Source organism: Eulemur rufifrons, chromosome 30 (assembly GCF_041146395.1).
Source record: "Eulemur rufifrons isolate Redbay chromosome 30, OSU_ERuf_1, whole genome shotgun sequence".
NCBI classification, from domain to species: Eukaryota; Metazoa; Chordata; class Mammalia; order Primates; family Lemuridae; genus Eulemur; species Eulemur rufifrons.
The window spans coordinates 140,813,702-140,837,357 of NC_091012.1; the positions used below are offsets into that span (position 1 = coordinate 140,813,702).

A 23,656-nucleotide genomic window follows, 5' to 3' on the forward strand; every position below is an offset into this window, starting at 1 on the left:
AACTGAATGAGTGTCATCAACAATTCTGGAGAAATGTTCAAGTATGAAGTTTTCAATTAAAAAAGACTATAAAGTTGGCTCGCTACAGACTAGACAGTCCCAAATTTTCATCACTGTGAAACTCATTTAAGAACTGTCTTTAAGTTTAGGTATTTATTGTGGCAAAAACAAGCTGCTTTTAATATTGTACATTTTTAAAAAAAATATATAATCAATTTCAGTTCTGTGAATTACTGGAAGTTCAACTAAAGCACTTCAAAAAAAAAAAAAAAAAAAAAAAACAACAACCTGTGCAGCCTCATTCTGGATAAATGTGTGGGGGATAGTATATACTTTTGGAAAATGGTCCAAGGAATCCCAGTAGTAAGTTAATGGGCCCCAAGTTTGGAAACCTATGCTGTAAAAATCATGTGTCCTTTATCATCCTCTTAGATTTTCTCCACTGACATTGGAAATAGATTTGGTTCTGTGCAATACCGATGTGATAATCTGATATAATAGAAGAGTGGTCCCTTAGTATTCATTTCTTTTTGAAGTAAAATAAAAACTAAAAATAGAAGCAATGCATAAGAATTTGAAAGCAACACGTGGTTTTCCTTCCTTTCCATCCAGTTTTGCATCAGTCCCTGCCCTTTGTTACATCATACGTGACTTCGATCAGAAAATTTAAGTTTCACCCTGCAGCAAATGGACTAATGAATGATTTCCTATAGACAACCAAAATGATAGATTTGCAGCTATTTGACTGATTTTCATTTTTTATCCCTCCACTCTCATTCTTAGGCAGATTTCATTACGGGCTTATTTGTGGGACCTAAACTCAATCTAGTATATTCTCAGGGAAGAATTTTTATTTAAATATTTCCTGTTCGGTTTCACTTTTTTAATTTAAGTGTGTGCGTGTGTGTATGAGTGTATATGTACAGACACATGCATATATATGGTTATATGTGTACATTGTATCTATGCACCACCAACAGATGAATTACACACACTAAAATTGTAAAAGATATTTAACATCTATATTCACTTAAGTATCTTCTAATTATTTGTCATACACACACATTAAAAAAAAAAAAAGCCTGTGTTTAGGTAAGGAGTGATCTGCTAATAGGAAATGGATTTTGGCTTTAACATCATATTACACATTAGTAAAAGGACAACAGCGTCTGACCCCATTAGAATTCTTACCACTGATTTGCGGTGCATGGAAAGACCTGGAATTATTCTCCTATGCTCTATGATGTAATTCAAAAGAAGAAGAAAAATCTAGATATTATTGCCTATAATAAAAATCTGAAACTTTTCTATTCTAGCAGCAATATTAAGCCCACATAAAAACGCTCGTTTTAACACGCTATCTACTTTACTCGACACGTAGTGGGAAAATGTGATTTCTGTTTGTAGACACCTCTTCCGCAAAGCATACTGAGCACACCTCTTGTACTTATTTTTTGTCTTTGTTGTTCCTCCCACGGCCCTGAATGAACCTTGGCTTCAGCGTGGCCATTAACTTGTTTTAATTCAAACGGTCTCTTGTTTCTTTCACTGTTCAATGGTTGGGGGAGAGGTTACTGAGGTAGGAGCTTCGTTTCAGGCACAGTAAATCTCAAAAGCCAAATATTTCATCAGCTAAAATTCTTAGAGGGCTTGAAAAAGACAGTTGCTGTCAATGAAAGGGGCCATTTGTTTAAAATTTCTGGTTTTAGACAACCAAGTGGCTTCTTCTATTAATTCGTCTAGAACATACATTTAAAGTGAAATGATCTCCCTGGGGTCAGACTTCTCAGGATCAGCACTCAGTTTTGGTAGCACGGACGGCTCTGTTTCCAAAGCCATTAGCTACCATCGTTTGCTTTCTGTAATGAGAAGGGAAACCCTAGTGACCTAGGTCTGCAGACTTCCTGGTGTCTACACAACTTGTGAAAAATAATCACACCTCTAGAATTTTTTAAGATCACTCTTTATTTGCAAGTAAGACGTCTTTGCCAAGAAAATTTTTCCCTCTCCTGGCTGTGACAACATCACATCACACAGCTACACTGTGGCCATCACCGTCTCTCCTCCAATCTTATTCTTGGGAATTCTTGGCCGAGTTCAGATCAATAAAGTGGATGGTGGATTGGCAGTCAGATCTAATAATCACAGATCAGGGGCCTTAAGACAACAATTCATTCTTTCCTCCAACCCTCACTTTCTGGGTTCATTGAATTCAATGCTGGTAACCCTGCATGCAACTTAAGTTTGCTTTATAGGAATGTGAATATGATTTCAGAATATGAAAGCAGTGTCCTCTCGTAAAGAAAATAAAATTGTTTGCATTCATTCTGTCCCGGAAACAGGACCTCCTCTGTTGATAGTTCAAATTAGAAAAGAAAAAAAAAAATCCCTTGATATTGCACTAAATTCTGAAGATGCCATGGGAGACACTATGGCAACACCAGTGTCAAAAACACCACATTCATTTGCTAAACTTTGGGGGTGCGTGAGTAGATGTTTCCCTCAGCCAGCTCTGTGGGACCCTGGGGAGGAATTCAGCATTGCAAAGCTCAAACTACCCAATAGGACGCTGGGAGTATTCATTAGCCTGCGGTTTGAGAGGTTACAACGGTCACGTTTTGCCAGGGAGGGAAGGTTTCCAATGGAAACAAGATCAGTGATTTCACCATGTGTTGCCCATCCTATACTGCCCCGCAGATACAAAATAAGCAAATAGGTCATTCTGCAAGAAATGAGGAAGGGGGAGAGGTGAGTGAAGAAGGATGCGTTAAAGACAGAATACTTCTGCCAGAAAATTACTTGAGCCTGAGGCGTAATCACCACCTTCATTAACAGGGGAAGAGTGCATTGCCTTATGGTTAGTACGGGGCACCTAAACTGGCATTGTCACCATTGTCATGGATACACTGTATGAAAAGGCCTTTTTCTCCCAAGCAAAGTGGGAGTCCTTTTATGAACAACTGTGCAAAAGATTTAGCGATGAATGCAGGTGTTGCAGAAAATTTTTGGCACAAAATGCTAATTAGTGATTGCTAATTAAATAAGGGGGGGATTGGGTAATGTCTGAACATCCCCACTAATGAAAGCTGGTCTCACATCAAATCAGAGAGGGCGGCGTGTGTGGGATGTGTCTTCAGTGTGCAACGTTGCATTCGTAATGTTGCCTCTATCTGCAGGTACAGGGGATGGTGAGTCCCAATTCAAGCTTGGATTCTCTTTGTGTGTATCATTTTAGAACAAAAAACCATCCTGCAGCTTCCTTTGAGCCAGACCATTCATTTCTGATCCCCCTTCTGGCTCGGAGAGTGCATTTTCCCGCAGGTGCTCAGGAAAAAGCTCATGGGGGGAAAGCTAGCTGGCTCAGTCGCTTTGCAGTCCCCTGCTTGCCTCGTTTTGTTCTAAAACGTGGAAGCCAGCACGCAGTAGCTCGTTGGCATGCTGTCAGCTTCGGCGAGGGATGCGGTTTGAAGGAGTTCGTTTGGATTGACGTTATTTTAGGGCTTGAATCAGTTTGTCTTCCTGTAAACACAAGTGCAGGTGACCGTAATGACATAATACGCATTCATTGAAATGAGCGGATGGCATGGCTCTTGGAAAAAAGAAATGACACTCCTCAGTGTTGGGTATTTGGGAGAGGCTCCGCTAAGAATGTGGACATGGTTAAAAACATGGTTTTAACACGTCTTTGTTTCTTCTCATTGTCTTTGGAAGGCGTATCCAGTACAGACCTGGACATAAATTTGGATTAAAGCGTGTGCGTCAAATTAAACTTGCAGGATGCTTTAGAAAGTAATCACAGTTTTGAATCTAAGAGGCTGTGTGGCTTCCCACAAAAAGAGAGTTCAAAACATCAGACCACAGCAGTTTTGTTTTTTTTTTCCCCCATGTCAAGCCATCTGCAATGTAGAAGAAACAGCACATGAGATAGAGTAACTGATCACTTTGCTACAGTAAATACCAGAACTGCCTTATTGCAACTTCTAAGCGGGAGTTAAGAAGTTGATGCTTCGAGCTAAATGTAGATCGTCAACTTACAGAATCCTGCTTCTTTTTAAAATAAGAAGGACCAGTTCATGATGTTTTGGGGACAGCTGGGGAGATTTGAATATGCAGTGGCTTGTGGCTGAGGATAAAGAATTATAATTTTTTTGTGTGTGTGACTAATATTTTTGCTATATAGAGAAATAGAGGTGCCTACAAGACTATTTAAGAGTGGGATCCGCTGATGCCTGTAATTGACTTTGATTTGTAAGCATTAAGAGGAGTAAAATTAATATATTAAAAACTAATCCAATGGGGAAAACCGACCTGCACTGTTTTTGTATAAATGGCACAAACTGTTACACACAGACACCCACGTGAACACACACCTCCTCCGCACACGCGTGCATTCTTTCTGCCCTGAGAAATGTCTCACGGGAACCTGTTGCATTTTTCAAAGACAATGAAATGTGCACAGGGATGACAGCTTGACTCCAGCAAAATTTACAAAATCTCCTGAGGTTGCTTCATGGTATAAATATTTTAGATTAATTTTGCCTTCTATATAAGCCCATACATACATACTCAGGGATGACACGTTTTTACCATAATGTCAGCCCAACAACAACCATTATTTATATAATATGATTCTCTCTGCCACAAACGATTTTTCTGCTGTTTCCTACAACTCCGCGGTCCCCAACCTTTTTGGCACCAGAGGTCGTTTTCATGGAAGACAATTATTCCGCCGACCGGGGAGGTGAGGGGATAGTTTCGGGATGATTCAAGCGCATTACCTGTATTGTGTACTTTATTTCTGTTATTACTACATTGCAATATGTAATGAAATAATTATGCAACTCACCATAGGTTGGGGACCCCTGCTCTAATTTATGGGGGCTTGGTAGGGAAAGAAAGAACAAGGTAAAGCGTGAGATATCTTTTCAATTAGCAGAGACGTGCGTGTGCATTTTATAGCTGAGGACCCCAAAATACCGTGTGTTCTCTTGCAGGGTTCTTGAGTACCGGCGACCAGGCGGCGAAAGGCAACTACGGGCTTCTGGACCAGATCCAAGCCCTGCGGTGGATCGAGGAGAATGTGGGGGCCTTTGGTGGGGACCCCAAGAGAGTGACCATCTTCGGCTCCGGGGCCGGGGCCTCCTGTGTCAGCCTGCTGACCTTATCGCACTATTCAGAAGGTAACCAAGGGGTCCCCAGGGTGGGCAGGCAGGACCCCCAAACCAAGAAACGAACGCTCACCAACTTGGCATCCAGGGTGCATGGCCGGGCTGCCCAAAGCCTCTCAAAAAACGTCAACCAAAACTCTGCGAGCTTGAGCTTGTGCACACCCATCGTCTCTGCTTTCAACTCAGCCTTCCTTCCACGTGTTCACTATTTTATTTCTCCCAGTTTAAACTTAGGACAATTAGATGTCGGTGACCACGATGCTGACAAAGTAACGTCTTCAGAAACCCAGAGACCCTTGTGTCTTTTGCCATTCAGACTTTATTTTGGTCCACTTGAAATTTTATGCACTTCTAATTTAAACGTGGTCGAAGTGATGTCAAGGAGAGACATTGTGTCGCTATCGGAGGCAGAGTTATAGATTTCATAATCGGCGTGGGTTTTAGCCATGTGGTTTCAAAAGTCACTTCTCCGATTCATGTTAATTCTTTGCGTCTTCTGCAAACATTAAGAGCATGGTGCGTCTGTGCAGAAGTAGATTCCCTAGAGGAGTGGTCTCTCTCTCTCTCTCTCTCTCATCTCTTTCTCCTTGTTTTTTCTCTCTCTCTCTCTTCATTTCTCTCCCTCTCTTTCCCCCTCTCCCTCTGTCTCTCTCCCTCTCTTTCCCCCTCTCCCTCTGTCTCTCTCCCTCTCTCTCTCCCTCTCTTTCCCTCAACTGCAAATATGATTTTCAGAAGGGATGTCCTTGGAAATTAGGTGCACAGGGACCTGAGGGCCGTGCTGGGTGAGGTTAGCCCAAGGCTCTTGGAAGTGTCCACAGGTCGCTGCCCCCTGCCTTTCCCCTCGGATGCCCCAAACCCTCCCGGGTGCCCTGCTTATAGCCAGGGGAAACTGCTCATAGCCAAGCACAAGCAGGGCAACTGCAAAACACATGCATGTCACGATGACCAAACAGACACACACTTGGGAGCAGTATTCACACTCCCAACACAGCCCTCCGCCCTGCCCTAGAGCCTGAGGCTTTCCCCGCTGCCTTACTCAACGGGATTCCCTGCCGTGCACTGGGGAGGGGGCTCCAAGCAACATCACGTGAGACATGTGAAAGAGAAGGTCCACAAGAATCAGAGCAGGATAGTGACTTCAGGGCTGTGCCCACAAAGAAAGAAGCAGGAACATCTGCAAAGCTGACCCAGCTCTGGGTCACCTGGCCATGCACAATCAATATTTGTAAGAACCACCTAAATCATCACGATAGTGTTACATTCTGTTCTGTGTCATGCGGCTTACGAACCGCACCCTACCAATTTGAATCGTTTATTTCAAAAGCACTCAAAACTTTAATGGAATTATTTCTTTTCAAGTTATCTCATAGTACCCTTCTTTAAAGCAACTTCAGGGTGCATAAATATATTTTTAAAGGCAGTGCCACTGTGTTACAGGATGGCATTACTTTATTTTCTTGACTTCCTATACCACTGTGGACGAGTTGCTGAATCTTTATGTCCCTGGATATCTTCATTGGTAAGATAGGATTGCGGAGGATTTCTAAGTCCTCTGAAATCTCAGTGCCTTGATTCTTTATTTCATAATGCTTTGCCTGTGAAACAAAAGGGCCTTTGAGCTCTTACCAATGCTAAGTAGGGATAGAATGGAAGGTTCGCATTTATGGTAACCCTTTATTTAAAAAAAAGTGAATAATCGGATCAATCATTTGTCTGATAGGTTCCTCTGGCATTTTACAAGATATCGAGGCTTCCCGTTTTCTCAATCCATAAAATCACAGTTCAGGATTCAGGGAACAGTCAGGACCAACTTTGCAATTAACCGAACACATGAAAGCCAGGCTCATTAGAGCAAGCGTGTCAATCGTTTAAATGAGCAGATTAGAAATGATTATTCACTGCAACAGCTACTTGGCAGGGGCTGTTTCTACAAGGTGGCTCTTCTACACAACCCAGCAGTATAACCAAGAATTACAGAAAATACCCAGACTTTCTGCCTTAGGAATTCCCCGTCTAGTTATCTAGTCTACTGAAATCAAATTGCACATGGAAAGAGATAATTTTATTATTATCACAGCTAAGAATGAAATGAAAACCTAAAAGTACAGAAAGATTAAAGAAAAAGGAACCATGCACATTTACTCAAAAGAACAATAATTTGAGAGTTGCACCTAAGATATACAACAGCTTGAAAAACACAGTGTAGACAGCTATGCATATATTATGGACAGTTATGCAAAACAGAGTTTTGCGCTGGGGTGTGAGGGGAAGCTAAGAAGAAATTAGACTAATTGCTAGCATACTCATTATGCTAAGGTATCTTGTGTTTTAAAGTATGAATTACGAGTGATTTTTTTTCTTTATCCAATTTTTTTGCATATTTTCAGGAGTTAGATTACTTCCCTAACATACAGATAGGTAATTTATATATATTACTTACATATACACTGCTACCTAAATTATTGCCAGTCATTGTAACGGGAATAAAAAAAGAACTTCTAGCAGCATTTTTTCTAATTATGATTTTTAACATACAGAAGTCTTAAAGGATCAAACATTGACATTGTTTTTTTGTGGGTGCTTTAAAATCATCTTTAGAGCTAAACACTCAAGTCAATACTTGCACATTTCTGACGGAAATGTTCTCAAAGCGGCTTTCCTGACATATTGGGCGAAGCCAGATGGGTTTAACGTCTCCGTTTGTATGTCATCTCTGGGCAACTATCCAATCTTTAAAATCACATCTCCCCTATTACAATTGTATTTTCCTCCTATTTGACTGCTTTCGTGACCTTGAAAATCGACAGGGCATGAACTTCTGGACTCACAGATGAAAGCTTTACTCTCTGGTGCCAAACTCATGCTGGAATTCACAGAAACAGCAGGAAGACGTCGTAAATAGAACCGTGATTATCACGACCCCCCCCCCCCCCCCCAGCTCTTGTCCTGTCCTGGTTAAAAATAGAGACTTTATACTTCTGGACATCCGTGTAGTAGACTGAACTGATGGAAAACACAGAATTTTGCTCCTAAAATTGCCCAAGTTTTTTAAGTTCCTCACCAAACGAGGCATTTTTAAAAGGTGGCAGATACAGCTATAATTACTAGAGATAAAAATGATTAATAAAATCCATGTACTGAAGAAATTCACAATATAATGAAAGAGACAGATAGGCAAGCTAGTAATGATATAACACATAGTAATAAATATTTTCTTACTGATAGACATTGTGTATTTAATGAAACAATAGACAAAATAAATCAAGTGAAACATCAAAAAAATGTGGCAGAATAAAATACATAAAACTCTGGGTTCTGAATGGGTGCAGTTTTAAAATGAGTGATTTTTTTTTTTTCTTTAAATACTTGTTAGTTGAGTACCCAATGGAGGATGTCTTTAGGCATAGCTCATTTAATTAATGTATTTTAATTGTAAAGTCCGAATATCTTCATTAGACTGGGGGTAGAACTATAAAAGCCTTCCTGAGCTGGCAGTCTGAAATGGATTCCGGTGGATTTTTCTTTGCTACAATGAAGCGGTACCTGGTTTTGCTCGTGAGACAAAGGTTCCTCTGACCTCTTGCTAGTGCAAAGCATGCTTTTGGGGGAAAGGGGGCTGCAGTCTCTCTGAGCATTTTTACTTACAACCTGTGAAAGCAAGGAAGCAAAAACCACCCTAAATTGTGGAAGCAAGAGAAAGTGCATGTATATATTTTTTTCAGTGCTGCAGGAAAGGTGACTGCTGGTTGCACGGTTTCATTTTCTAAAACTCCCTTCTGTGTGTGTGCGTGTGTGTGTGTAGGATAACATCCCATAAAAGGAAGGCCCAGGGGGAGCGGGGGAAAGGGGAAACGAACTGGGAATGTGTGAAAGAGAGCCTGCCTGAGAGAGCTGAATGCCACTATAGCCACAGATTCACAAGCCAGAGAGACAATCGGAGCCTTCTTCGCTCACTCAAAGCTGCCGTTCTTTCTCTCGTGCGGGTTTTCATTTGCATGTCCACAATTTTGCACCTGCAGGTCTGTTCCAAAAGGCCATCATCCAGAGCGGCACGGCCTTGTCCAGCTGGGCGGTGAACTACCAGCCTGCCAAGTACACTCGGATATTGGCAGACAAAGTGGGCTGCAACATGCTGGACACCACCGACATGGTGGAATGCCTGCGGAACAAGAACCACAAGGAGCTCATTCAGCAGACCATCACCCCGGCCACCTACCACATAGCCTTCGGCCCCGTCATCGACGGCGACGTCATCCCCGACGACCCGCAGATCCTCATGGAGCAGGGCGAGTTCCTCAACTACGACATCATGCTGGGCGTCAACCAAGGCGAGGGCCTCAAGTTCGTGGACGGCATCGTGGACAACGAGGACGGCGTGACGCCCAACGACTTCGACTTCTCCGTGTCCAACTTCGTGGACAACCTGTACGGCTACCCCGAAGGCAAGGACACCTTGCGGGAGACCATCAAGTTCATGTACACGGACTGGGCGGACAAGGAGAACCCGGAGACGCGGCGGAAGACGCTGGTGGCGCTCTTCACCGACCACCAGTGGGTGGCGCCCGCGGTGGCCACGGCCGACCTGCACGCCCAGTACGGCTCGCCCACCTATTTCTACGCCTTCTACCACCACTGCCAGAGCGAGATGAAGCCCAGCTGGGCGGACTCGGCCCACGGGGACGAAGTGCCCTACGTTTTCGGCATCCCCATGATTGGGCCCACCGAGCTCTTCAGCTGTAACTTCTCCAAGAACGACGTCATGCTGAGCGCTGTGGTCATGACTTACTGGACCAACTTCGCCAAAACTGGGTATGTGCTCTCTGACGTCCGGGCCCTCTTCCCGGCCTGTTTGGTCACTCGGTGTAGTTGCTGTTTCTGTGATGGAATGAGCTGTCCCGTGCAGGTGTACGTGCACACACACCATGTGCGCACACACATGCATGCACACATGCACACACACATACATGCACACGCATACACACTCGCACGCATGCACGCACACGTGCACACACATGCATGCACATGCATGCACACACATGCACACATGCATGCACACTTGCACACATGCACGCATGCACACACATATGCACATGTGCACACACATGCATGCTCATGTGCACACATGCAGGCACACACACATACGTGCACATGCACACATACACATGCACAACAGCAACTATGGCAACTCGTTTTTTATTGTTGTTCTTCTTGGTTGTTTTTTCCTTTTTTCCTGAAGTGTTTTACCTCAAGCCAGATTTTTACCAGAGTGCTAGATACGTACTGGAAATTCTATAGTTCCTACCTGCTGGGGCAGGGATGACAAATATTTGACTGTTGCCGTGAAAGTGGATCACGGTTTGAAGTCTCATCATGACCTCTTCTCATCTGTTACATAGTAAGGTTAGCAAAGCACAGGCACCACACCAGGAACTATATTCACTGCATAATCGTAACAACGAGAAACATCTCATAATAATTACAGAGAATACATATATACATTTCTCTTCATATAGATTATATATTCAATATATCTCTCTATATAGATTATATTTTAATATATATTTATCTATATATAGTTATATATTTAATATGTATTTCACTTGCTATATATAGGTAAAACAAAGGAGATGTATGATATATATCATGTTGCTATAGATACATGGCACCTTTTCATTTTCTCTTGTCTAATAGCATAATTGTGGAGATTAATGAGGTATCCTTCTGTTCTACCTGCACGTGCTGCTGTTGTTAACCATGAGAGCCTCTTGCGCTGAAATAAAAATGAAGATATATATCATATTGCTATATACACACACGTATGTATATATCAAAGGGAAGCTCATTCATTGGCCTATGTCAGGTAGAAAATACAGAACCCTAAAAGCACACAAACGACAGTGTCTGCCAATATTCTACTGAGCAGATTCTCAGCAAACGTTGAGACTAAAGACTCCAGCACCTCTTAAATAGCTCAAGTATCGTGACAACTTTTCACTTTCCCTTGTCTAATAACGTAATTTGTGGAGATGAAGGAGACAGCTTTCTGTTCTATCTGCCTGTGCTGCTATCGTTGACCTTGAGGGCCCCTTGCACTGGATTAAAAATGAAGATAGGCGTGTCAGGGAGGGGTGGTGACACCTCCCATGTGACCCCAAGTGCCAGAATGAGGCTCCCAGGCTGCAACGGCCTGCAGTGCATGAGATTTAGGCAGTACCTGTTAAAAGAATTGGTGGGTTTTCCAAAGGTTCCAGTGCCGAGGGGTTTAGTAGGTATCATTTTTTACAAGGACTGCAAGTTTTTTGTTTGTTTTTTTGTGTGTTTGTTTTTTGACAGGAAGTGGTTTAAAAATGTTTTGTGCTCTTAGCAAAAGTACGGCATGTTTATGGAGTGGAAAAGGTATTATATGGACTCTAACGTCCCACGCTCAGACTTTGTAAATTTGGTCTTACAAAGGCTGCCTAGAGGGCCCCGGGGAAGGGAGGAGGTGCCAACAGTGTCTGGAGGTGCTTGTCTGTCACCACAAGGTTCTGTCCTGGACAAGGAAATGATTGAAACCAAAGTGTTTTTAAGTCAACCTTGTTTATTAATTTCTTGGCGCTGCTGTAACAGATTCGCCAAGACTGTGTAGCTTAAAACAACAGAAATTTATCGTCTCATGGTTCAGGAGACTAGAATTTCCAAAGGAAGGTATTGGCAGGGCCAAGCGCCCTCCGAAACCTGTAAGGGAAGACTTGAAAGCTTCCGGTGGTTTGCTGGCAATCTTTGTCACCTCTTGGTTTGCAGACACATTGCCCCAATGTCAGTTTCCACACAGCCATCTTCTTAATAAGGACATCTGCCATGTGAAATTAGGAGCCTGCCCTACTCCAGTGTGACCTCATCTTAACTTGGCTAGTCATTCCTGCGATGACCCTCTTGCCAAATAAATTCCCACTGTGGAGTGCTGGGGTAGGACTTCAGTGTATTTTAATTTGGGAACAACACAATTCAATCCATGTAAAACCTTGGGAAGGCGAACCCATAACTATTTGTCATAGCACTAAGACAGGTGGTGTCTGCCCTTATAACGGTTTCCATTTTCTTGAAGCATAAAGACTTCCATGTTAGGCCGGGCGCAGTGGCTCATGCCTGTAATCCTAACACTCTGGGAGGCCGAGGCAGGTGGATCGCTCGAGGTCAGGAGTTCGAGACCAGCCTGAGCAAGAGCGAGACCCCGTCTCTACTAAAAATAGAAAGAAATTATCTGGACAACTAAAAATATATATATAAAAAATTAGCCAGGCATGGTGGCACATGCCTGTAGTCCCAGCTACTCGGGAGGCTGAGGAGGATTGCTCAAGCCCAGGAGTTTGAGGTTGCTGTGAGCTAGGCTGACGCCACGGCACTCTAGCCCGGGCAACAGAGTGATACTCTGTCTCCAAAAAAAAAAAAAAAAAAAAAAGACTTCCATGTGGGTTCCCCAAGCCATGGCCAATCAATCTTCACTACATTAGCATCGAAATGCATTACTCACTTCACATCTAAACACACTCTTTTTACTGACTTTCATCAAACCACTTATTTTCCCCCCCTTACATGTTTCAAAAATAAATATTATATGACTTGCTTAACTGCAAAGCTAGAATCATTCATTGTACCTGTTATGGAACTATTCAAAAAATAGTGAGGCTGAAATAATGCTATTAATATTAAATTCTCATTAGCTCTTCCTGCCTGAAAAAGCTGTGAGTCTGAGGCTGGTTGTCTCTTGGGAAGGAAGGAAGGAAGGAAGGAGAGAAGGAAGGAAGGAAGAAAAGCGGGAAAGAAGGAAGCAAGGAAAGAGATAAGCAAAATTAATTAGTTCCATGAGGTGATAATGAACTTCTAGCACCAAATGGGTGCTTTTATGAAGACATCATCAAAGTCTGAGAGAGCACTGAAAATACAGGGTTATGGAGTGACTTTTAGTGCCATTTATTCTATTTCCTAAAATGCCTTGGCATGGAATCTGCAGCTCACACCCTTCCTTTGGGGAACACAGCCACGGGAGTGTAGAGTAACCTGTGTAACAGGGACTAAGAACAGACCACGTACGTTCATGTTGCCATCAGTGGTCTGTGCTCAGGGGGCTTTCAGCTTTTGTCAAAGCACTCACGTGGCTGGAACCCACGGAGTTGGGACAAGCACTTGAACGTGGACAGACAGCTCCGATCCTCCTGGACTCAGAAGTTCCAGGCAGAGATTTCACGGAGGGAACCAGAGCCCTGAATGTCGGTCTGAAGCAGCTGGGCTTTGTCCAAAGAGGAGCTATTTTTGTTTCTTCAGACCACATGAGGTAGAACTGAAACCTATGAACACGGCGAGTTTTCTCAATTCATGTGAGGGTCGTTAGAATGACTCAAATGATTCTTAAAGGACGTGGCTGAGAACTTCACAGCTCAGGCAAAATTCAAAGTGCGACTTCAAATGGAAATAGCTTAGGTGACGCCATTTCAGCAGCGGCTGGCTGAACCAAAAAACGGGGCATTTTGCGGTCGAGCAGAGTCTAGGGGTTTAGGTGTTTGTCAGGGAATGGCTTAAGGAACAGTTGCTAGTTACTTGTTCATTTTTAGTTGGGTGATGTGGTCAGTCTTGCGCAGAGGAAAATTCCCTGGTCACCAGGGGGCTGCTTCCCTGGTGGAGGTGAGGGGAATGAACAAGGATGGTACCGTTAGGGCAGAAGTCTAGGACGAGCCACGTCTTGTCACTGTGTGAGCTGCTGCGTTGAACTCTGACACACTCAGACAGTGGCCCACAGATTAGGACAGGGTAGCTTTGCATGTCATCGCTGTTCCCTTTATGCACTAAAGGAGGAACACTTGTATCTTTGCTTGCAAACCATCATGTGATCAGTTTGTTTTCATAAGCGTGTTAGGAGAGAGGGCTGTCCTGTCTTAGAAAGACAGCAAGCACACATGGTAGGAATGAAGACAGAGTTCCCAGTGAGCCTCTAAACCTCGAAAACCCTGACTGAGACAGGATATTGACAATCTCTGAATGGCAAGGCCATCAGTGGTCCTTACAGTTTCTTTCTTTGTATCTCTAATGGAGAGGTATTAATAGATCGTCAGACCTGTGCCTGAGGGAGATTTCCCTATAGCTGGGAGGTGTTTCAATGGTCCAAGTCAGGGGACTAAAATCTTGCTGGAAGAGAACCGCAATAAGCCCAAACTGGAAGTGGCGTTATAGACATAGGCGGATTTCAGACATTTTTGTAAGTGAGAAACCAGTGTCAAGGAAAAATGAAAACGAACTCTAGTGTTTGGGAAGGGTTGAATAGAATTAAAATACTTTTCGTATAAAATATTTTTTTAGGAAGAGGCGTAAAGGAGTTTGTCCTACCTGGTGGATAGCATTCAGGTGCTCATTGATCAAGAACTAACCAGTTTGAGTTCCGTGCAGAAAGATGTGGATAAAAGGGAGTTAGGGAAACTATTTGTGTCTATACAAGATACAATAAAGAGCAGTATTTTAAACAATCAAACAACTCGTTAGATATTGAGGACCTTACGTGCTACTGGAATTCAGAAATAAGAAGAGAGTTCTGTCATGGCAAAGAAAACCAACACATATTTTGATTTTTTGACTAAGTTGCCACAAGTCTGGTGTCGATATGGTGGAATGGTTCATATCTTCTGTTTGCTTCGGATGCTGTCTCTACTTTGGAATTTGCTGGTATCTTAGGATTAATTTATCATCAACCATTGCCGAGCCATTAGGGGAAAGAAAGCCGGAATGAAACATTTAGGGAAGTTGAGTTAGAAAGAGTCGCAACATAAATCTGATTTTAAAAGTGATCTTTTTTTTACCAAAAGGTATTTTAAGCTGAATGAATGAACATCCCCACTTGGAACCCGGGAGGACCCACTGGAGCCCCTGGAATATACTAGTCTCATAACAGAGAGTTAACTCGGACAAGGTTTTAGGTGTAAACAAAGCTCATACTACCTAAAGGAGCAGAGGAAAGGTTTTGCTGACATTTTTACAGAAGTAATAACCCCGCATCCATCTCTAGCTAATGAAATGAACCCGAGGACTTTAGTATAACACTTGACTATCTGCTACCAGTATTGTGTCTCAAATAAAATAGGACAGGCAGAACTAGATGCGTTAGGTGTTGGGAAATATAAAATATGATATGCTTTGAGTCTTTACTAGAGAGACAAGACTGTGTTTTTATCCTTAATCATTATTATCTTTAATTTTACTCACAGGAATTAAAACACTTTTTATGCTGAAGTAAAGTCTGAAAAAATGAAACGCTGGTATCCCACTTACAGATCTCACTGTCTCTGGAGTGTTTGCCGAGAGAGAATGGCTTGGGTTCTCATAATCTCCACGAGTTCATCTTGCTTTAAGAATTCTGACTGTGCATCTCTAAGAACTTTAATAGACAGATCATATCAGCCTAAAGCTTACTTATCTGGATTTTCCAAATCCTCTGCTTTATTCTTAGAGAACAATACAAATGTGGGTTTTTTGGGTTTTTTTACCTTTCAAATGGACACCCAATTCCTTCAAAAGTTGCCTAGGAGCCAACATGAACAGAATACTCTTTTTCTTAGATGCTCATGGCTTAATAAAAGGTCTACGAATCTAATAGACCTGATTCAGTAAAATCAGAGCAATGAAGAAAAAGTAGGACTCCTCACTCCCTTTCATTTCTTTAAGAACAATAAAAATATTTCCATCATGATTCCAATTAAATAGGATTTTTTTCTAAAATATTTATTTCTATTTTCTATTGTGTGTAGATAAATTTATTTAGACACAATAAGTAGAAACAATTTAAACATTATTTCAAAAGGTTTGAATAAAAGAAACTTGAGGTACTACTTTGAATTCATCGTTTTTCTAAATACCATATAAGAATGCATAAATAATAAATAAAAAGCAGATTATTTTCAAATATATTCATGTTTATAAATAAATAAGAAAGCTCATGATATAAGGACCTATAATACTATATGGGATTTTTGTTTGTCCTGTTAGTAAAATAAAAGCACAGCAGTTAGTGTATATTTAGAAAAAAGGTAGAGATAAATGTATTTTTCCTTCTATAACACAGTATACATCATCTATCTATCAAGACAGATAGATGCACACATATACACATATGTACTCTACATAATATACCATTAGTATACTGTATAAACTGTGGTATACTTTTATATGGTATGAATATACAGTATCTACTTGTATACACTCCACACTGGATACAATATACAGTGTACAGTATGTAGTCTGAAATCCAGCATATTATTTTATAGTCCCTCCTCCCTGGCAATATTATAGGTGTTCTAATTTATATATTGGAAGAAAGGGGATAATATTTCTTGAATTCTTACCATATGGCAGGCATTTTATAGTTACTTTTTTTTGTTTGTTTTAATGAGACAGGGTCTCACTCTGTCCCACAGGCTGGAGTGCAGTGGCGTCATCACAGCTCACTGCAACCTCAAACTCCAGGGCTCAAGTGATCTTCCCGCGTCAGCCTCCTGAGTAGCTGGGACTGCAAGTGGGCACCACCACACCCAGCTAATTTTTCAATTTCTTGTAGAGACAGGGTCTCGCTCTTGCTTAGGCTGGTCTCAAAATCCTGCCCTCAAGCGATCCTCCTGCTTTGGCCTCCCAAAGTGCTGGGATTACAGGTGTGAGCCACCACACCCAGCTGTAGTTATCTTTTAACTTTCACCTCGTGCTTCCAAGCCTAATCATCTCATCTCCTATACAGAGGAGTAAGGTAAGGCCAATGGGAGCTAGGAAACTTGCTCAAGATTGCACAGTGGTAAAGAAGTAGAGCTACATGGACATGATTTATTTTGCCACCACTCTCAGACTGAAGAGAAAATCTTTTCCTTCAGCATATGTAGCACCTGTGGGTCAAGTATATTGTTTGAATCCTGCACCATGTGTGGTAACGATGGTAGAAGCAAGAATTTCAAGGAGGACTTTCCAGTTGCCCAGCCTTCTGTCTTGCAAGCAAATGCACAATGGCTGGAGCCAATTTCATAAAAGTCTTGCCAGAAAACAGTTACCTGGAAGACAGACGTTAGTGCGCACCTGGAGGTATTGCAGCTCCCAGCTTCTTTGGGTCTGCACATCACGTCCAAAATGTTCAGTGCTAACCACTGGGTGACATTTTGCCATGCATAATCTCAAATTGTTTTTATAACAAATAAACATAAAGATGAAATTTCCTTGACGGCTCACTTTACCAAGCATAAAAAATGGAAGACATGAGAATTTGGTATCTTTTTTTAGGAGGGGAGGTGTTATCTTAAAAGAGTTGGCTGCAAAGATGTTTGAAAGTTCTATGTGTTTTGGATTATCTCTAAATCTTTATAATTCTTCTACCTGTGCCCAGCTGTACAAATAATTATAAGATAATTCCCTGGGTCATAGTAAACAAGCACACTAAGCCTGGTGTGTTATTTTCCTAAACATGTTAACTTCACCATATCTAAAAGTACCATTTTCCCGAACTTCTTACAGTTAATGGAATGTTGTTTGATCTTCTCCTAACTCAGTCTTCAAAAGGTAATGCCCTTTCAAATAAAGAGCAAAAACAAGCTGCGTATGTCTACTTACAGACATTTTGTAATTACGAAGCCTATTTTTATTTGACTTTCAACATATAGTTTAGCTGTTAAAACTGCAACACCTATTCATTTATTTCAAAAGCAATTCTTGAGCAAGAAAGAGAATGCCCACTTTTTGAACAATAGCGTCTTAGTCAGGATTTTGCGACCTTGATACTGTTGACATTTGGGGCCAAAAAACTTGTTTGCAGTGGAGGTCTCTCCTGGTCCACTGGAAGACGTTTAGCGTCCCTGACGTATGTCCATGTGTGACAACCAAACATGTGTCCAGACGTTGCCAAATATCCACCTGGGGCAAATCACTCCCTCCCAGATGAGATTTATCCCTCAAAAAGAGTTGAACTGGAGATACTAAAAATTTTCCTGGAGACATTTATTTTTCCTTTTTTTCCCCATTCAATGTTGAAGATCATTTGATGCATTTAAAAAAAAAATAGTAGAGATGTTATGGGAAATGCCATAATTCCAGCATATTTAAGATTAAAAAAAAAAAAAAAAAAAAAAAGAGGACTTTTAAAGAAAAAGACCAAAATGGTAGACATATCATGGACCAAGGCGGAGTGTGCCTGTTGCTGCTTGGATATTTCATGCTCATTGATAAATACAGACGATGAATGGATTATACTTTCCCCATGCATTGGATTGAGAGATGGTCATGTCAAATATGGAAGAGTGTGACCTTTATTTCTTTTCTTTTTCTTTTTTTTTTTTCTTCTTCCCTCCTTTTCCCAGGGACCCTAATCAGCCCGTGCCTCAGGACACCAAGTTCATTCACACGAAACCCAACCGCTTCGAGGAAGTGGCCTGGTCCAAGTATAACCCCAAGGACCAGCTGTACCTGCACATCGGCCTGAAGCCCAGGGTGAGAGACCACTACCGAGCCACGAAGGTGGCCTTCTGGCTGGAACTCGTGCCTCATCTGCACAACCTGAACGAGATATTCCAGTACGTCTCCACCACCACCAAGGTCCCCCCGCCAGACATGACGTCGTTCCCCTACGGCACGCGGCGATCTCCGGCCAAGATCTGGCCGACCACCAAACGCCCGGCCATCACGCCCGCCAACAACCCCAAACACGCCAAGGACCCTCACAAGACGGGGCCCGAGGACACGACGGTCCTCATCGAGACCAAACGGGACTACTCCACCGAACTGAGCGTCACCATCGCCGTGGGGGCGTCCCTGCTGTTCCTCAACATCTTGGCCTTCGCGGCGCTGTACTACAAGAAGGACAAGCGGCGCCACGAGACGCACAGGCGCCCCAGCCCGCAGCGCAACACCACCAACGACATCGCGCACATCCAGAACGAGGAGATCATGTCCCTGCAGATGAAGCAGCTGGAGCACGACCACGAGTGCGAGTCGCTGCAGGCCCACGACACGCTGCGGCTCACCTGCCCGCCGGACTACACGCTCACGCTGCGCCGCTCCCCGGACGACATCCCGCTCATGACGCCCAACACCATCACCATGATCCCCAACACGCTCACGGGCATGCAGCCCCTGCACACCTTCAACACCTTCAGCGGGGGGCAGAACAGTACGAATTTGCCGCACGGACATTCGACCACCCGCGTATAGCTTGGCGCGGCCCCTTCCCCTCCCGCCGCCCCTCCGCGCAGCCAGAGAAGACAGAAAAGAAGGAACGACAACCTCCAACCCAGGAATGTTTTTCGCCCCACCGACTTGGCGACAGAAAGGGCAGTCACCGGGTCCCTGCGGACACCTCCCATTGGCATTCCCCAGGCCCACAAGATCAACTTCTGACCCTACGAAATGTGAAACGGATCCCTTTCTGTTCCCATACTGCTTTAAGATCTCCGCCGCCGCGACAGACGATTAGTGTCACTCGGCCGTCGCCACTGCGAGGACGTGGGATGCTCCCAACGTCACTTGTAGCAGCTGACACTTCTGGAACTCAGCCAGGGACACTGAATATTTTTTAATTATAATTAAAAAAAAACAAAAGTTTCTTTATGTACCATACAATGGATGGATGGCTCTACTTAAGTGAAGCAAGAGTTCTGTGGGCTTTTACCCAGCATGTGGAGCTGTATTCCAGAGAGAAGGGAAAAGTAGAATTTTATTATTAAAATAAAAGCATTGACTATGCAGTGAAATTCGTACGGTTCTGTGCAAAGAGATGTTTTGCCAGCCTGAACTCTATTTAAGAAACTTTGTACAAAAAAAAAATAAAATAAAATAAAAATGTATATAGCTGTGAGTTTAAACAAAAAACACCCACACAGGAGGGGAAAAAAAAAAAGAAAAAGCTTTTATTGGTGTTTTCAGTTTGAAAGAGCTTTTAGCAAGATTGTGCTTTTCATTGTGCTCTGTATGTATATAAATATATATATATATACACACACACACATTAGTCATATCACCTCTGTTTCCTCCCCCCCAAAAAGAGGCTTTTCTTCTTAATTACTCGCGGGAAAGAAAGACGTGGGATTTTCATTTGTAGGAGGAGATGTTGCCATATAGAAGACCCGGACCGTCTGTTGTGACCTGCCTAACTCCCCTTCCTGGTCACACAGGTGCATGCAGCAGCATTCTTAGGAGACCTTTGTTTTGAGAATTTTTTTCTTTTTTTTTTTTATTTTTGTGCGTTTGCCTTCATGACATTGCAGCACTCAGATGGGTCCCCAACGTGGAATGTATTTAAAGCTTCTCAAATTAGAGGCACGCATACACAAAGCAACAGCAGGGGGAGGAAAAGAAAAAAAAGACATACAAGTCCTGTTATGTAGTTTTGGCTCTTTGAATATGGTTAGGAAGGGTAGCTTCCCACCCCAGGGCCCTGCCAAGAGGGGAAGAAAGCCCGCCTTTGGCGGGGCTGTGCCCTCGAGTCAATACGGCTCTGTGCTCCCAGCAGCTGCAGGAGGGCGAGGCTGGTGAGGGACCTGCTCAGCTTAGCTAATCAGATTGAAGGAAGACGTGTGTCTTTCCCTTTTTATTTAACCACTGAGTCCCTTATTTATCAGTACGTGAGGTTTTGCTTTTTTTTAATTCTATTATATCATTTATGGGATGCAACATACGCTTGTCTGAAAGTCTCACCTTTTGTGGATTTGTGTATCTGTCACCAAACCATGACTATTACGGAGATGCAAAGGACAGAATATTAAAAGCGCTTTGCATGGGTTTTCTGGGAAATTAGGATAGTTTCACCGCCCAGAGACTAAGTGGAAATGATTCTCCCATTTCAAGTCGGTGACCCGAGGATCCGAGATTTGTCTGTCCAAACGCTTGTCCTTCTCTCATTCCCCTTCTAAATTTCATTCTGGAACGTTTTGAGTGTTCACGTGGTGGGAGGAAACATGAGAGTAGTGGTTATAGTTTGTCTTTCGAAAATGACTGCATCGCCAAGAAACAGTAGCCAAAGATGTTTGAAGATGAGTTCCCCGGGCTTTGATTACAGTTAGTCTTAGATGTCCTTGGTTAGGCGGACGTTCTCCATGAAGATGGTACAGGTGTCTCGCCCCCTTTGCAATCACAAACTTTGATGACTGAATCCCTACACTAAAACTGCAGGGACATAATCAGTGTCTGACAATGACCTCTAGAAAAAGAGAGTTCTTAAAAATGCATAACCCTCCCCCGCCCCCGTATCCTGTTCCTTATCTTGGTTTGAATTCGAGAGTGATTCTCTGTATATAACTATGTGAAATATCATGACCACAACCTAGCACACATGAGGCAACACTTCCTTCCTACCGCAGAGGTGTCATGGGTAAGATTTCGTTCCCAACTCATCACGTTCTAAAGCTATTATCGGGCCATTTCTGCAAGCTTCGTATCACCCTAGCTGGGCTACAGCAAAATAGGCTCTCCCTGAAACTACAGAGGAAGTGGTGCCTGGCATCGTTGTTGGTTCAGTATGTTTGTAATGTGAATTCCAGTATTTGTTTAGTATCTCTAGTCGTCTTCTGCTAGCAATATGTACAGTAACGCGTCAGGCTTGTGACATTTGGACAAGGAAAAAAAGAGTTCCTGTTAAGTGAATAACTTTAGCTTTTACAGAGGATTATGATCAAAAGCAATTTAATACATCTTAAATGATATCTTATTTCTACATGGAAAGAAGTTATAGAATCTTCATAGAGTTCTATGAAAAAAATATACTTGCTATCTATAAAAAAGAGAAAAAAGAAAAAAAAAGGAGGAAAAAAAATAAGAAAAAAAAATACTTTCCTAGGCTTTTATTCTTGATCTTCAAAGGCACGCAGGGTTTAATGGTTCCTTGGGTTATTATTTTGCAATTTTGTTTTTGATTTTGCCTTAAGTAATGATAGAAGATATATATGGCCGGACACATATGTATAAACTTTTCAGCAGCATTTTTAATAATAAAATATCACAGTATTTTCTAATGCTTTGTGCAAATAATTATGCGTCCATTTTTTCTTTGTAGGTGGCATACTTTATTTGCTTTTTTTCCCCTTCTTCTTCTTTAAAAGCTTTTTACATTGTTAAAGCTAAATGGCACATCTGACATAGCCTTTAAGGGAATAAACTGAATTGGTAATAGATTGGTTTCTTTACCTTTGGCACGCCGCACACTTTTTGTGCAGCTACTGAGGAAGTCCTGCTGGCCTGATTTTGGAAAACGAAGCCCTGGTTGGTGAAGCTCCCAAGAAAAAGAAGCTGTCTGAAATGGAATATTTGGATTTATTCCACTACTGCCCATGCTTAAGTCACTGTGTTTTGAGTTGTGTTTGACATACTAATGCCTTAAAGCTTTCAAACAGAGCCTTATTTGAGTAAATCTTCACGTGACAGCAAGACATTCTACCAACTAAAACTCAAGAGGCAGAAAATTACTGTCATGCCGAGGGGAGCTAATTTGCCCATTCCTCTCTATGCACGTGGCCACCTGTGAGCTCACTGGACACCCACACTAGCCCTAAGGGGCGCACTCCCGTGCAACTCCCATTGTAAAATGGGAGGTGTTGAGAATTACAGACCTGAATCTCCTGGGCAGGAGAACTTAGATTCAAAACAAGATAGTGCGTCCTCAGCACCCAGTCTTCCCACCCAGAAGTTATACGACAGACATTTGTAAGCCAAGGTCCCGCAGGTCATGGTAATGCTAGCTATCCAAGAGAAATGGCAAACACCAAGACTCTATGTCCTAGTTGAACCCCTGAATTCTTCAGAGGTTGGTCTCAAGTCATTTTGTGAAGGCGCACAGGAGTATTCACACACACACACAAACATAGGGAGTGTGCACATATGTGCGTATACAATGCTGTGCACAGTATGATAACGTTTGGGCCAATGGCAACCTTATATAGACGATGCTCTCATGAGATTATAATACCTTATTTTTACTGTACCTTTTCTACGTTTAGATGCACAAATACTTCCTACCATGTTACAGTTGCCTAAAGTATTCGGTACAGTAACATGCTGTTCAGGTGTGTAGCCCAGGAGCAGTGGGCTTAGGTGTGTAGTGGTCTGTGCCATACAGGTTTGTGTAAGTGCAATCTAGGATGTTTGCACACCAATGAAATCACCTCATGACTCTTCTTAATGCATCCTCATTGTTAAGTGATGCATGGCTGTACATGCAAATATGTGTGTGTATATAGTATGTATATTCACACATACACATGCATATATATCAATACATATGTATGCTTTACACCCACATATAGATACATAGATATAAATGTACTTTAAATTCCTGAAGATAATTCCATTAAAGATGTTTATATACACAAGTATATATACACACATGTGCATATATACACACATATGTGTTTATATATACATGTGTGCAAAACATACATATGTATGCATATATATATAGAGAGAGATATACACACACACACATATATATAATCCCCCCATGCTGTGGT

The 23,656-nt window shown here is 42.3% G+C and overlaps 1 protein-coding gene across 5 annotated transcripts in view; it reads left to right on the forward strand.

The window, feature by feature from the left end:
- The window catches only part of NLGN4X (neuroligin 4 X-linked), a 235,099-nt gene extending 215,729 nt beyond the window's left edge, over positions 1-19,370 (forward strand). For 4 of the 5 annotated variants that reach the window (XM_069463343.1, XM_069463344.1, XM_069463347.1 and 1 more), the window contains 3 exons: positions 4,995-5,180; positions 9,188-9,977; positions 18,521-19,370. In XM_069463343.1, coding sequence (XP_069319444.1) covers positions 4,995-5,180; positions 9,188-9,977; positions 18,521-19,370 — 1,826 coding nt within the window. The remainder of the gene's footprint in view (positions 1-4,994; positions 5,181-9,187; positions 9,978-18,520) is intronic. The other variant, XM_069463345.1, reaches the window with a different exon arrangement.
- Positions 19,371-23,656: the final 4,286 nt, after the last annotated feature.